Source organism: Stigmatopora argus, chromosome 17 (assembly GCF_051989625.1).
Source record: "Stigmatopora argus isolate UIUO_Sarg chromosome 17, RoL_Sarg_1.0, whole genome shotgun sequence".
Lineage (NCBI taxonomy): Eukaryota > Metazoa > Chordata > Actinopteri > Syngnathiformes > Syngnathidae > Stigmatopora > Stigmatopora argus.
Window position 1 is genome coordinate 10,937,232 of NC_135403.1, and position 15,626 is coordinate 10,952,857.

At 38.8% G+C, this 15,626-nt stretch overlaps 2 protein-coding genes and 2 long non-coding RNA genes across 4 annotated transcripts in view; 1 reads left to right on the forward strand and 3 right to left on the reverse strand.

Moving 5' to 3' along the window:
• ptprn2 (protein tyrosine phosphatase receptor type N2) overlaps window positions 1-15,626 on the forward strand; it is a 108,967-nt gene that overhangs the window by 87,040 nt on the left and 6,301 nt on the right. The window contains exons 17-21 of the mRNA XM_077624024.1: window positions 448-567; window positions 1,518-1,684; window positions 3,463-3,516; window positions 4,869-4,933; window positions 7,991-8,064. Of these exons, the coding sequence (XP_077480150.1) occupies window positions 448-567; window positions 1,518-1,684; window positions 3,463-3,516; window positions 4,869-4,933; window positions 7,991-8,064 (480 nt within the window). The remainder of the gene's footprint in view (window positions 1-447; window positions 568-1,517; window positions 1,685-3,462; window positions 3,517-4,868; window positions 4,934-7,990; window positions 8,065-15,626) is intronic.
• Window positions 11,089-11,674, reverse strand: LOC144091420 (uncharacterized). Its single transcript, XR_013305693.1, has 3 exons — window positions 11,630-11,674; window positions 11,490-11,543; window positions 11,089-11,263 (listed from the first exon to the last, which is right to left on the reverse strand). It is a non-coding gene; the product is annotated as an uncharacterized LOC144091420 (long non-coding RNA).
• On the reverse strand, window positions 12,050-12,665 carry LOC144091419 (uncharacterized). Its single transcript, XR_013305692.1, has 4 exons — window positions 12,610-12,665; window positions 12,470-12,523; window positions 12,330-12,383; window positions 12,050-12,104 (listed from the first exon to the last, which is right to left on the reverse strand). It is a non-coding gene; the product is annotated as an uncharacterized LOC144091419 (long non-coding RNA).
• Window positions 13,026-14,464, reverse strand: LOC144092101 (uncharacterized). The gene is made up of 9 exons (XM_077624881.1): window positions 14,430-14,464; window positions 14,290-14,343; window positions 14,150-14,203; window positions 14,010-14,063; window positions 13,870-13,923; window positions 13,730-13,783; window positions 13,590-13,643; window positions 13,310-13,363; window positions 13,026-13,067 (listed from the first exon to the last, which is right to left on the reverse strand). The coding sequence occupies exons 2-9, from the start codon at window positions 14,335-14,337 to the stop codon at window positions 13,026-13,028; spliced, it is 414 nt and encodes a 137-aa protein (XP_077481007.1). The 5' UTR covers window positions 14,338-14,343; window positions 14,430-14,464.

Below are 15,626 nucleotides of genomic sequence, written 5' to 3' on the forward strand. Positions count from 1 at the left end.
CCATCCTGTAATAATATACCTATTTTTTTTCCTTTCCAAATTCTAACCTTCTTACAAGTTCTGTATTCTGACTTATTCTCCTCAGCATTTAATTTGCTCAATTAAAGTGGACAAAATCCCAATGTCGAATCTTGCTGACGGTGGATCTTTAAAGAACCTCTTAAGGTTTAGTTTAGCTATAAAGCGTGAATTGTTAATCTATCATTTGGCCAGTTCCGTACATATTTGATAAACGCTCGTAAAAGCCAAGTTCTCCTTCCAATTTGCTTTAACGCCTGGCTAGAGGCTTGCGTTTTTCTCCCGACCGCACATCGCATTTCCCCGCGTCGGTGACGATTAATCCATGCCTCTCGGACCGGGATTAAGAAATCCATTCAGGCCTCGTACGGCGGCCAAATATTGCGCTGCGCGTCAGCCTTGACCGATTGCTTTTCTCACGGCGTGCAGATGGTGTGGGAGAGCGGCTGCGTGGTCGTCGTCATGCTCACCCCCGTTTCGGAGAACGGCGTCAAGCAGTGTCACCACTACTGGCCGGACGAGGGATCGAATGTCTACCATTTTTACGAGGTACGCCAGCCCTGGAAAGCATCTAAAAATCATGCTTTGTTCTACTTAATTAAAGGTGGAAGCGGGAGGATAGGAAAGACAAGAGTATGAAAGGGAAGGGTGTTTGTCACTCATCAAAATGATCAAACTACTGTTAAATCTATGGAAATAATCATATAATCACAATAATAAATCGTTTTTAGATTTGATTCACTCATTTTCCACACAGCGCTTGAGGGAACCCAACATACGACTATTGGAACTCAAAAACTCATTTTGAGAATCACCAATCTAGTTGAAAGAATGACGTGAAATCTCACAGCACCACAGGTGGTGCCGTACCCCGCCGTTTAGGAACATCGACTACAACCGATCCCTTTTAAAAGCGTTGGCCACAATTAGTGAATCTTTAGTCAAATCGATCACAATTACTGTCACGCACCCTCAGGAGTGCAATTGCTGCAAACCACGGGTTGCGATTGGCTCTGATCAATCATTTTTGAAACATGTGACACATAATAAAAAGATTTTTTTTTTTTTTAATCTCATTGGCTGACAATACCAGCGAGATACGCAATTTCCCAAATATTCTATGTAACACTAATAAAAAGATTCTTTTTAAAAAAAATCTCATTGGCTGACATTACCAGCGAGATACACAATTTCCTAAGTATTCTATGTAAGGCTACATATAGTCAGGTGGCATAAATGTTCAATCATATTTTAGTTTTCTTTTTTCTTCCCCAAATTTAGGTTGAAGTTTATTCAAAATGAGAACACCATATTTGCGTGGGGTTATTTCTCTCCTTGGCTTTGATAGGACAGAAAAAGCAGTAAAATACCAGCCCAAGGCGAAAATCCCAAATAAATAGCAATACCAAACTAGGAACTATATCCCAGAATTAGCAAACCAGATTCTTGTTAGTGATTGGTCTAAAGTTGAACATTGTTGTGGTGCACATCATCACCAGGTGAACCTGGTGTCCGAGCACATCTGGTGCGAAGACTTCCTGGTTCGGAGCTTCTACCTGAAGAACCTCCACACCAACGAGACCCGCACCGTCACCCAGTTCCACTATCTCTCCTGGACGGACCGCGGCGTCCCCCACTCGGCGCGTACCCTCTTGGACTTCCGCAGGTACGCTCCACCGCTAACCACGTGTTCGCGGGCCCACCCCTTCCCTCCTTTTTCTCCCCCCGGTTTGGCAGATCTAACAAGGTTTCTCTCCCACCCTGGCCCCCTCGGTCCCCGTCACCCCGTCCCTCCCTCCATCCTTCCTTCGCCTCACCTCCCTCCAGCACGTGATGCAGCAAATTAACAGCCCCGCACTGCCTGGCTTGGCTTGGGAAGAAAACACCTCATTCAAAGAGCCAATTAAACGAGAGCCGTCTGACTAAAAAGAGGGAGAGAAGGGGTCGGGGGTGGGGGTGAATTTTCTAGCGACGGGATAACCTCACCCGCTTCTTCTAGGAGCTCCTCAGGGAAACCGCAAAGGGACAACAAATGAGAATAGAGGCATCTGATTTGTGGATGGAAATGTGCACTCCCTCCCTCCCCCCTCCTCCCGGCGTCCTTTTTTTTTGCATTTTTTTTCTCCTTCCTTCCAATTAGCTCGTATGTGTTAGGGTTTGTCGGCTTTTTGGCGTCCCCGATCCCGTATTTTGCGGTTGCCAGTGTCATTTTTGTGATGTTGCAGCTAGTAATATGAGCCCAGTTGCATAGTCACAAAAGTGATCATTGGAAACTGTGTCTCCTCAGCCAGGCCTGGGCACAACCCGACTTTATCTCTCTCTCTCTCTCTCTTTCTCCCCCCCTCCCCCCCTTCCTCGCTCTCTCGACAATCAGGCTTTTGCATGGGAAGCGCGGCCATCTTTGTGCGCCACTTTGACGACGCTTAACATGTTTGACGTTTCCTCCTTCAGGCACAAACATGGAAAATGCACATGCCGTATGACACACTTTTTCATTTTTTTTTCAAGTCTTTGGCTGACTTTGACGTCGATGGACGTCCGATCCGTTCCAACTTGAAATGGTGAATGGATTGGACGTCCATTGGTGTCAATGGCAATTAATGGGGAAAGGTTTTAGCCCTCGTAGGCATTTTACATGTTTAGGATTTGCTATATTGTCCCACAGTTCATTTATGATGTATTCTTTCAATTATTATAGAAAACGCATCTTACTTTTATCAAAATAGGAGATCTTAATGAGCAATGCAATTTTATTTTTTCATTTTTTACTTTAAAAACGTTATTTAAAAAAAACTGGAAGTCAGAAACATCTAATAATACATTCATATGTATAGCAAAAATATATGCTGTTTTAATAATGGTTATTATGTATTATTTCACTATATTATCCAACTGCTTATTTATTATTCCATTTATTGTAGAAAATGCTTTTCAAAGATAGCTGTGAACTAAAGCTACATTTTTTAATACTTCGCTTTCCTGAACTTACAAAGATAAAGAAAAAATACATAAATATAATTTGCAATTAATTTCATAATGCTTAAAGCATAAGTTTTACTTGTAATAGCTTTAACTTTATTTATTATAATCCTATTTATCAGGCGCTCTTTCACAAATGAGTTTGACTTTTTGGAAAATATGACTTAACTACTGTTTTCCACAATATTAACAAGAAGTAATCAAGCCGTTGTAGCTGACATTTCATTCATAATTACCAATTAACAGAAAAAGACATGCACTGTATGGCATTTAATCATTTTTGTTCCTAATGTGTGCTTAAGCAAGAGTTTTTGTTTTTGCTTTTTAAGGCGCAGGTGTTCACCCTTTCCAAACAAATGAGTCAATTATCATCCCCTGACTTCAACCCTATTGAAGTTTTTCTCCGTTTCAACCTCGACCACAATAACGTCATTTTTTCTGTCTTTTTGTCTTCTCTTATTGCAGAAAGGTTAACAAGTGCTACCGAGGTCGATCTTGCCCGATTATTGTTCACTGCAGGCAAGTATGACAAACTGACGATGATGATGATAATGAATATGATGATAGTGATCTCGACGTAACGGTACAACAATAATCTTAATTAAAGCTCTTTTTAATTAACTTTCGGCGAATTCTGTAGCCAGAAACCGAATTCCACGTTGATCAGTGAAACGGATCGAAGCTTTGAGGGGGCGTGGCTTGATTCGTTTATACCCCCGCCCCCCAAAACGCTAATATTTTTACCTCATTTTTTTATGGGAAAACCCTCGAAATGAACAGACGCTCGCCGTGAAGTCGGAGCGAACCGACGTACGCGTCTCCCCCGCCCATTCTGATGACCTCCCCCTTTATCGGGGAGATGCGCGCGTCTTGTTTGCAATTAACATGCAGCGCCACTGAATGGCCGGCGGGCACAAAGGGGGGCTTTTCAACGTGCTATCTCTAGAGTAATGGAGAGAGAGCGAGTGGGTGAAAGCACGACCCTCCAAAAAAAAAACTGTCTCTCAACCTTCTTCTGAGGTGCACGCTTTTAAAAGCCTTTGTCCTACGGTGGGTTCTTAGAAGTATCCCCCCCTCGCGCCCCCTAGCCACACACTCTCGCAACTATGCCCCCCCCCCAAGACCACACGAGTCGACCACATGTCACATCACCCCATTTTCACATGTCCAGCCTTGTTTTGTTTCTCATAAAATTGGGAGAAAACTGCAAAATTGTCCTTATTTAAATGGCATTTTATGAAAATGAAGTCAGAGTAAAATAGAGGCATTGTATGAATTTAAAAAAAATGTGTTTATTTTTAATTGGCACATTATTTTGAATACACAATTTCATAGGAATGCATACTGTATTGAAAAACAATGTCATTTAACAGAAAAAGTGATGAAAAGATTTAATTTTCAGAACAAAAAATAATAATATGAGAGAAAAAGCCTACATTTTGTCACAGAAAATCATTTACGAGAATTGTCCACAAGCATAAACTGAGATCGTGAGATAGTTCGAACATGTTAAATTTGTTTTAAATGTAAAAACGCAGAATAAAATTGAGGAAAACAACAACAAAAGAAGTTGAAAAAACGGGGTGACTTTCATGAGAACAAATTTGTATTTATGATGTAAAACAAGACAAAATTTTCTATCATGCAATTTCAAAACACAATGTTCAAAACAATAAATACGACCCCCTAAAATGTAACTCCCCACCCTAAAGTCTGAATCCAAGTGCCTTGACATATGAGCAACCTGTCCAACATGATTTCATGATCTCCTTTTTTCATCTTTTTTTTTTTTCAATTTGCAAAACCACCAGCATAAATGTTGAAATTTGAGCGCCAACCTTAACAACGTTCGCGTGTGTGTGTGCTTGCAGCGACGGCGCCGGCAGGAGCGGAACGTACATTCTCATCGACATGGTCCTCAACAAGATGGCCAAAGGTAAACAAACGCCGGGCTTTCTCCTCTCCCGTTGCCCCGGCAACGTCCCGCCAGGTTTCCCGCGCGGGGTCTCGGCGATGCGTTAAGGTTGACGAGGGCCGCCGAGGGGAGTCGGGGGAACAAAAGCCCCTCGCTAAAATGAGAAATAGGAGCGAGGGGGGGAAAAACATGATTAATTTAGTAGTCATTTATGCTGCTGTCAGGCCGTGTGGAGTCGCGTCGCAATCGCCGTCTGAATTTAGATGGCGCATGCATGGAAATGAAATGGAATTCCATCCTGGCAACGTTGTCGGCGCCGTCCACGTTTCATAAACGCCGTGGTTTTGTCCGATTGATTTATTTTTATTTTTTGAGTGTTCGGCAGCCGCGTTATTGTCTTTAGAGGGAAACTGACATTTAACAAATATAGATAAAGCATAGGTAGGCAGTATTATTAAAATGTAGAATATTAAATTGTGAAATTTCCTAGGATAAAAGTATATATAGAAAAGTCATTATGCAAATGGTATTCAAAAGTCCTATTAAAAATAGTTAAATAAATAATTAAATTCATTTTGCAAATGGTATTCAAAAGTCCTATTAACAATAGTTGAATAAATAAATAAAAAGGAATTAATGATTTCATTATATTTGGTATATTCTCAAGAGTGTGTATATATATATATGTATATGTATATATATGTATATATGTGTATATATATATATATATATGTATATATATGTGTATATATATGTGTATATATATGTGTATATATATATATATGTATATGTATACATATATATGTATACATATATATGTATATGTATACATATATATGTATATGTATACATATATATGTATATGTATACATATATATGTGTATATATATATATATATGTGTATATATATATAAATTTTATAATGATTAATTTGAATAGTTTTCTATGTTTTCTTCCATTTCAACTTAAAGGATACTACTCATTTTATGTAGGATTTGTCCATTTTTTTATGTTGTTTTAATACATATTTCATGATATTATTTTTCCTTTTCATTCAATTACGTGGTTTAGGCTAACAGTAGACCTAAAAAAATGATTGAAAAATAATAAATTCGTTCAATCGCTGCTAACCCCCCCAATTCAAATGGATTGGACGTCCATCCCCGTCAATGGCAGCCAATGAGTTAAAAAAAATGTGACGACAGTCGTAAACACTTGCCTTGTTGAGTTTTCTTTTGTGGCCACCGTGGGGGAGTCCAGTGTAAACCCAAATGCTTACAACTGCTCTTTAAATGTCAGTAATTGACTCAACTCATAAAAAAGAATTAATTTTTTTTTAAAAATGTTCCTCTGTGGGGGCACATTAAAGTGTTTTCAATCCTAAATCCATTTTGCATCCATTGTAGAGGTCAGCCAGAACACCAAAGGTCAATTAGCCGCAGCTTTGCCTGCCCTTTGACCTTTCCACTTTGCCCTTTCCGCTATTGAAAATGACGACAAACGTTCCCGTTGCCCTCGACGATGAAAGCCACTCGCCGCTCTCTTTTTAACCTTTTGTTTCTCGAGCCGTGGACCCCCGCCGGCCTGCCCGTTGGAGAAAAATCAGACATCATCTAAGGCCCCGACCCGAAGCTTTTGTCTCAACTCTTGTTTGGAGCACTCGGGCTGCATTGGGAATTTTTTTGGTTTTTTTTACTTTAGTTCAGTCAACCTCATATTTACACAGAATAATGTTGTAAATTAAGAATAAAAGTATTTTATTATTTCACAAAGCATTCTTTAGTAGTATAGTAAGGCTTTTTTTAATTAAAAAACTACATAGTATAGTAAGTTTTTTTTTCCTTAAAAAACGACATAGTGTAGTAAGGCTTTTTTCCTTAAAAATGACCATGTATAGTGAGGCTTTTTTTTCATAAAAACGACATAGTATAGTATGGCTTTTTTCATAAAAAACGACATAGTATAGTATGGCTTTTTTCATAAAAAAACGACATCGTATAGTAAGGCTTTTTTCATAAAAAACGACATAGTATAGTAAGCCTTTTTTCATAAAAAAACGACAGTATAGTAAGGCTTTTTTTTCTTAAAAAACAACATAGTATAGTAAGGCTTTTTTTCTTAAAAAACAACATAGTATAGTAAGGCTTTTTTTCGTAAAAAAAAAACGACCATGTATAGTAAGGCTTTTTTCTTTAAAAAACGACCATGTATAGTAAGGCTTTTTTTCTTAAAAAACAACATAGTATAGTAAGGCTTTTTTCGTTAAAAAAAAAAACGACCATGTATAGTAAGGCTTTTTTCTTTAAAAAACGACCATGTATAGTAAGGCTTTTTTTCTTAAAAAACAACATAGTATAGTAAGGCTTTTTTCGTTAAAAAAAAAAAACGACCATGTATAGTAAGGCTTTTTTCTTTAAAAAACGACCATGTATAGTAAGGCTTTTTTTTCTTAAAAAATGACATAGTATAGCAAGGCTTTTTCATAAAAAACGACATAGTATAGTAAGGCTTTTTTCATTAAAAAACGACATAGTAAGGATTTCTCATTTTTTAAAGAACCGCTCATAACTTATGACCCAAAAAAAATGCATTTTCTGCAAATACGTTTTCATTTAAGAAATTGGATTTCTGTTGATAAAACATCATTTAAGGAGAAAAATCACTAAAAATCCAGTCCAATCTTATGATAAAAAATTTCATGTCTCATTTCTCATTGAAATGTGATTCTTAGAACTTGAATTAGAATTTCATCCCCCCCAAAAAATACCAATGTGAATTTCAGTCATTTCTACTCAACTCTTTCAGTGCCATGGAGCCAGCAAACAAACAAACATTGTACCGCTCTCTCTCGTGTATAGTAATTCTACGCAGAGGATAAAGAGTATCCGCACGCCCATCTTGCGTTTCTTTCCTTGTTGTGGCCACCCTCACAGTTTTTAATGGCGGTTTGGGCCAGCGTCCAAGCCTTTCCGTGGATGAATGTGGTCATTTTCAATTGACAGACGGGAGCTGGATTAGCAACCTCGCTTTGAAGCGCCTCCAATGTCTGATGTGTGTGTGTATGTGTGTGTGTTGCAGGTGCAAAGGAGATTGATATTGCCGCGACCCTGGAGCACTTGAGAGACCAGAGAGCCGGCATGGTCCAAACAAAGGTAGGAACCCCCCCTACCAACCCTCTTTGCCTTTGATTTGGAGTGGTCGCAGCCAGTGAAGGAGGAGATGAAAAGAAAACATTGCTTACTAACTCCTCCTTCATAGAGAAAGTTCTTAGCTGCGGCGTTTGATTGGATGCCAGCGACCATTCTTGAAAGGAACGACAAATCTTTGTCGCGTCACATTTAAAAGTATAAATAGGGAATTTGGAGGAAAGACTGGTAAGATGAATGTTGTTTTTTGGGTGAAGGATTTTTTCTTAAAAAATGACATAGTATAGTAAGGCTTTTTTTCTTAAACGACATAGTATAGTAAGGCTTTTTTTTCTTAAAACGACAGTATAGTAAGGCTTTTTTTCTTTAAAAAACGACATAGTATAGTAAAGCTTTTTTTCTGAAAAAACGACCATGTATAGTAAGGCTTTTTTTTTAAAGACCATGTATAGTAAGGCTTTTTTATTTTTTAAAAATGACCGTGTATAGTAAGGCTTTTTTATTAAAAAACGACATAGTATAGTAAGGCTTTTTTTCTTAAAAACGACATAGTATAGTAAGGCTTTTTTATTAAAAAAACGACAGTTTAGTAAGGCATTTTTTCTTATTCTATTGTATTTGAAAGCATCATTTTGCTTCTCAAAAATTCATCTCTCAAAGCCATTTTTGTTCAGATGAAACATTGGTAAGACTTAACATCATATTTAGATGCACAAAAAACTCAAGACATACCCAAAAAAGCGCATCCCCAAAAACCACCATTTTGTCTGAAATGTCGATTTGACAGTCATTTTTGCCATTTTCTCCAGTCTTACCAAGTAAAATGAAGTTCACAAAGCTAATTTTGTGCCAAATTCAGTAGGACTTTTTCTCATATCGAAACCAAAAAGCCCAAAGAAGCCGTGCCTGAAAAGACAGTGTCCATTTCAAGGGTGCTTCTCAGGTAGAGCATCTCCAAGGTTTGACCAATTTAAAAGCGCCAACAAATATATATTTCTGATACGGCGTCACGTGGAAAAAAGAAAGAGTTGATCGGCCATATCGATCGTGTCTCCCTTCGAGCCTGGCTGTTTGTTGACACATCCAAAAGGCCTCCGCACGCCTACGCTACTTTTTTGTTGCTTTTTTTTTTGCCCCCGAGCCTTGGGAGACAAGTGCAAAAACAGCAGCGGCTCTGTGGGGGCAAACATCAATCATGCTGTTGCTTTGCTCCAGAGGGGCGAAAAGCAGCCGTAGAAGAAAAATAGTGAAGCGACGCGGTCAACATCGTGGTGAGGCATACGGTTTAGCTCATTTTGGTCCCTGTTGATATTTAGATACAATTCCTATCCTTTTGACACTTGAAGAATATGGCCTCATTGACTGAGTATAGTAAGGCTTTTTTCTTAAAAAATGACCATGTATAGTAAGGCTTTTTTCCTTAAAAAACGACATAGTATAGTAAGGCTTTTTTTAAATTAAAAAACGACATAGTATAGTAAGGCTTTTTTATTTAAAAAAACTTCATGGGCTTTTTTTCTTAAAAAACTACACAGTATAGTAAGGTTTTTTTCTTAAAAAACGACATAGTATAGTAAGGCTTTTTTCATAAAAAACAACATAGTATAGTAAGGCTTTTTTCCTAAAAAAAAACGACATAGTATAGTAAGGCTTTTATCTTAAAAAACGACAGTATAGTAAGGCTTTTTTCTTAAGAAACGACATAGTATAGTAAGGCTTTTTTCCTTAAAAAACGACATAGTATAGTAAGGCTTTTTTATTATTAAAAAACGACATAGTATACTAAGGCTTTTTAAAATTAAAAAACGACATAGTATAGTAAGGCTTTTTTCTTAAAAAATGACCATGTATAGTAAGGCTTTTTTCCTTAAAAAACGACATAGTATACTAAGGCTTTTTAAAATTAAAAAACGACATAGTATAGTAAGGCTTTTTTCTTAAAAAATGACCATGTATAGTAAGGCTTTTTTCCTTAAAAAACGACATAGTATAGTAAGGCTTTTTTTCTTAAAATACGACATAGTATAGTAAGGCTTTTTTAAAATTAAAAAACGACATAGTATACTAAGGCTTTTTTAAATTAAAAAACGACATAGTATAGTAAGGCTTTTTTCTTAAAAAATGACCATGTATAGTAAGGCTTTTTTCCTTAAAAAACGACATAGTATAGTAAGGCTTTTTTTCTTAAAATACGACATAGTATAGTAAGGCTTTTTTAAAATTAAAAAACGACATAGTATAGTAAGGCTTTTTTCCTAAAAAAAACGACATGGTATAGTAAGGCTTTTATCATAAAAAACGACAGTATAGTAAGGCTTTTTTCTTAAGAAACGACATAGTATAGTAAGGCTTTTTTATTATTAAAAAACGACATAGTATAGTAAGGCTTTTATCATAAAAAACGACAGTATAGTAAGGCTTTTTTCTTAAGAAACGACATAGTATAGTAAGGCTTTTTTAAATTAAAAAACGACATAGTATAGTAAGGCTTTTTTCGTAAAATACGACATAGTATAGTAAGGCTTTTTTTTTTCTTAAAAAACGACATAGAATAGTAAGGCTTTTTTTTCTTAAAAAACGACATAGTATAGTAAGGGTTTTTTCTATTAAAACGACATAGTATATATAGTAAGGCTTTTTTCGTAAAATACGACATAGTATAGTGAGGCTTTTTTCATAAAAAACGACATAGAATAGAAATACTTTTTTCATAAAAAACGACATAGAATAGTAAGGCTTTTTTCATAAAAAAACGACATTGTATAGTAAGGCTTTTTTCTTTAAAAAAAGACCAAGTATTGTAAGAATTTTTTTCTTAAAAACGACATTGTAGAGTAAGGCTTTTTTTCTTAAAAACGACATTGTAGCGTAAGGCTTTTTTTCTTAAAAACAACATAGTATAGTAAGGCTTTTTTCATTAAAAACAACATAGTATAGTAAGGCTTTCTTCATAAAAAACGACATAGTATAGTAAGTAGTAAAAAAAAGACCAAGTATAGTAAGGCTTTTTTAAATTAAAAAACCACATAGTATAGTAAGGCTTTTTTTATTATTTAAAAAAACACAAAGTACAGTAAGGCTTTTTTATTATAAAACGACATAGTATAGTAAGGCTTTTTTTTTTTTTCTTCCACTTCCTGGTGTGGAGGTCCACTCACCAATGTGGGCAGGTGTGGTTCGAATCCCAGTCTGGAAACATTTTTCCCTTAAATACAAACAACCGTGTGTAGTCAAGACTTTCCAATAATGTCAAAGTTAAGTGTGGCCACCATGGTGTAGTGGTTCACTCACCTGACTTCCATGTGGGCAGGTGTGGTTCGAATCCTGGTCTGGAAACATTTTTCCCTTAAATAGAAACAACCGTGTGTAGTCAAGACTTTCCAATAATGACAAAGTTAAGTGTGGCCACCATGGTGTAGTGGTTAACTCACCTGACTTCGCTGTGGGCAGCTGTGGTTCGAATCCCGGTCTGGAAACATTTTTCCCTTAAATAGAAACACCCGTTTGTAGTCAAGACTTTCCAATAATGTCAAAGTTAAGTGTGGCCACCATGGTGTAGTGGTTAACTCACCTGACTGCAATGTGGGCAGGTGTGGTTCAAATCTGGGCTGGAAACATTTTTCCCTTAAAAATAGAAACAACCGTGTGTGGTCAAGACTTTCCAATAATGTCAAAGGTAAGTGTGGCCACCATGGTGTAGTGGTTGACTCACCTGACTGCAATGTGGGCAGGTGTGGTTCAAATCTGGGCTGGAAACATTTTCCCTTAAAAATAGAAACAACCGTGTGTGGTCAAGACTTTCCAATAATGTCAAAGGTAAGTGTGGCTACCATGGTGTAGTGGTTAACTCACCTGACTTTGCTGTGGGCAGGTGTGGTTTGAATCCCGGTCTGGAAACATTTTTCCCTTAAATAGAAACAACCGTGTGTAGTCAAGACTTTCCAATATTGTCATAGTTAAGTGTGGCCACCATGGTGTAGTGGTTAACTCACCTGACTTCCCTTTGGGCAGGTGTGGTTCGAATCCTGGTCTGGAAACATTTTTCCCTTAAATAGAAACAACCGTGTATAGTCAAGACTTTCCAATAATGACTAAGTTAAGTGTGGCCACCATGGTGTAGTGGTTAACTCACCTGACTGCAATGTGGGCAAGTGTGGTTTGAATCCCGGTCTGGAAACATTTTCCCTTAAGTAGAAACAACCGTGTGTAGTCAAGACTTTCCACTAATGTCAAAGTTAAGTGTGGCCACCATGGTGTAGTGGTTAACTCACCTGACTTTGCTGTAGGCAGGTGTGGTTCGAATCACGGTCTGGAAACATTTTTCCCTTAAATAGAAACAACCGTTTGTAGTCAAGACTTTCCAATATTGTCAAAGTTAAGTGTGGCCACCATGGTGTAGTGGTTAACTCACCTGACTGCAATGTGGGCAGGTGTGGTTCGAATCCCGGTCTGGAAACATTTTTCCCTTAAGTAGAAACAACCGTGTGTAGTCAAGACTTTCCAATAATGTCAAAGTTAAGTGTGGCCACCATGGTGTAGTGGTTAACTCACCTGACTTTGCTGTAGGCAGGTGTGGTTCGAATCCCGGTCTGGAAACATTTTTCCCTTAAATAGAAACAACCGTGTGTAGTCAAGACTTTCCAATAATGTCAAAGTTATGTGTGGCCACCATGGTGTAGTGGTTCACTCACCTGACTTCCCTGTGGGCAGGTGTGGTTCGAATCCAGTTCTGGAAACATTTTTCCCTTAAGTAGAAACAACCGTGTGTAGTCAAGACTTTCCAATAATGTCAAAGTTAAGTGTGGCCACCATGGTGTAGTGGTTAAGTCACCTGACTGCAATGTCGGCAGGTGTGGTTCGAATCCCCGTCTCGAAACATTTTTCCCTTAAGTAGAAACAACTGTGTGTAGTCAAGACTTTCCAATAATATCAAAGTTAAGTGTGGCCACCATGGTGTAGTGGTTAACTCACCTGACTTTGCTGTAGGCAGATGTGGTTCGAATCCCGGTCTGGAAACATTTTTCCCTTAAATAGAAACAACCGTTTGTAGTCAAGACTTTCCAATATTGTCAAAGTTAAGTGTGGCCACCATGGTGTAGTGGTTAAGTCACCTGACTGCAATGTGGGCAGGTGTGGTTCGAATCCCGGTCTCGAAACATTTTTCCCTTAAGTAGAAACAACCGTGTGTAGTCAAGACTTTCCAATAATGTCAAAGTTATGTGTGGCCACCATGGTGTAGTGGTTCACTCACCTGACTTCCCTGTGGGCAGGTGTGGTTCGAATCCAGTTCTGGAAACATTTTTCCCTTAAGTAGAAACAACCGTGTGTAGTCAAGACTTTCCAATAATGTCAAAGTTAAGTGTGGCCACCATGGTGTAGTGGTTAAGTCACCTGACTGCAATGTCGGCAGGTGTGGTTCAAATCCCCGTCTCGAAACATTTTTCCCTTAAGTAGAAACAACTGTGTGTAGTCAAGACTTTCCAATAATATCAAAGTTAAGTGTGGCCACCATGGTGTAGTGGTTAACTCACCTGACTTTGCTGTAGGCAGATGTGGTTCGAATCCCGGTCTGGAAACATTTTTCCCTTAAATAGAAACAACCGTTTGTAGTCAAGACTTTCCAATATTGTCAAAGTTAAGTGTGGCCACCATGGTGTAGTGGTTAAGTCACCTGACTGCAATGTGGGCAGGTGTGGTTCGAATCCCGGTCTCGAAACATTTTTCCCTTAAGTAGAAACAACCTTGTGTAGTCAAGACTTTCCAATAATGTCAAAGTTAAGTGTGGCCACCATGGTGTAGTGGTTAACTCACCTGACTTTGCTGTGGGCAGGTGTGGTTCGAATCCCGGTCTGGAAACATTTTTCCCTTAAGTAGAAACAACCGTGTGTAGTCAAGACTTTCCAATAATGTCAAAGTTAAGTGTGGCCACCATGGTGTAGTGGTTAAGTCACCTGACTGCAATGTGGGCAGGTGTGGTTCGAATCCCGGTCTCGAAACATTTTTCCCTTAAGTAGAAACAACCTTGTGTAGTCAAGACTTTCCAATAATGTCAAAGTTAAGTGTGGCCACCATGGTGTAGTGGTTAACTCACCTGACTTTGCTGTGGGCAGGTGTGGTTCGAATCCCGGTCTGGAAACATTTTTCCCTTAAGTAGAAACAACCGTGTGTAGTCAAGACTTTCCAATAATGTCAAAGCTAAGTGTGGCCACCATGGTGTAGTGGTTAAGTCACCTGACTGCAATGTGGGCAGGTGTGGTTCGAATCCCGGTCTCGAAACATTTTTCCCTTAAGTAGAAACAACCTTGTGTAGTCAAGACTTTCCAATAATGTCAAAGTTAAGTGTGGCCACCATGGTGTAGTGGTTAACTCACCTGACTTTGCTGTGGGCAGGTGTGGTTCGAATCCCGGTCTGGAAACATTTTTCCCTTAAGTAGAAACAACCGTGTGTAGTCAAGACTTTCCAATAATGTCAAAGTTAAGTGTGGCCACTTCATGGTGTAGTGGTTAAGTCACCTGACTGCAATGTGGGCAGGTGTGGTTTGAATCCCGGTCTCGAAACATTTTTCCCTTAAGTAGAAACAACCTTGTGTAGTCAAGACTTTCCAATAATGTCAAAGTTAAGTGTGGCCACCATGGTGTAGTGGTTAACTCACCTGACTTTGCTGTGGGCAGGTGTGGTTCGAATCCCGGTCTGGAAACATTTTTCCCTTAAGTAGAAACAACCGTGTGTAGTCAAGACTTTCCAATAATGTCAAAGTTAAGTGTGGCCACCATGGTGTAGTGGTTAACTCACCTGACTATGCTGTGGGCAGGTGTGGTTCGAATCCCGGTCTGGAAACATTTTTCCTTAGTTGTTTCTATATGTTTGTAGTCAAGACCTTCCAATAATGACAAAGTTAAGTGTGGCCACTTCATGGTGTAGAGGTTAACTCACCTGACTACCGTGTGGGCAGGCAGGGTTCAAATCCCGGTGGCCGCTGACTTACTGGTGGATGAACTATTTTGCCATTAAAAAAGACTAAGTCATCTTTCCTTAAATAAAAGCACCCAATGACCATGTATAGGCGGGCCGCCTCGTGGTGTAGTGGGTTAGTCACCTGCCTGCGACGTGGGTGTCGAGGGTTCACGTCCCGGTGTCGCCAGTCAACGACTGTATGGTGTCGGCAGTCGGCCGAAGGCCGACTGTCGAACACCACCAGGAACCCCTCCCCTCAACTGTCTTCCGGTCAGCCGAAGGCTGACCGGAACATAATTGTTTTGCTGAAAAAAATGACTAAGTGTTTATTTTAATGAAAAAAGGATCATCCATTTACGGAACTACATTGTGTAGTGATCAGTCAAACGACAGCGGGATTCGAACCCTAGCTGCCCACATGGCAGTCAGGTGAACGAACCTCTAGGCCACGAATCAGCCACACTTTACTTTGTAATTATTGGAAGGTCTTGACTACACATGGCTGTTTCTATTTAAGGGAAAAATGATTCCAAACCAGGATTCGAACCCCACTTGCCCACACGGTAGTCAGGTGAGTGAACCACTACACCATGGTGGCCACACCTTACTTTGG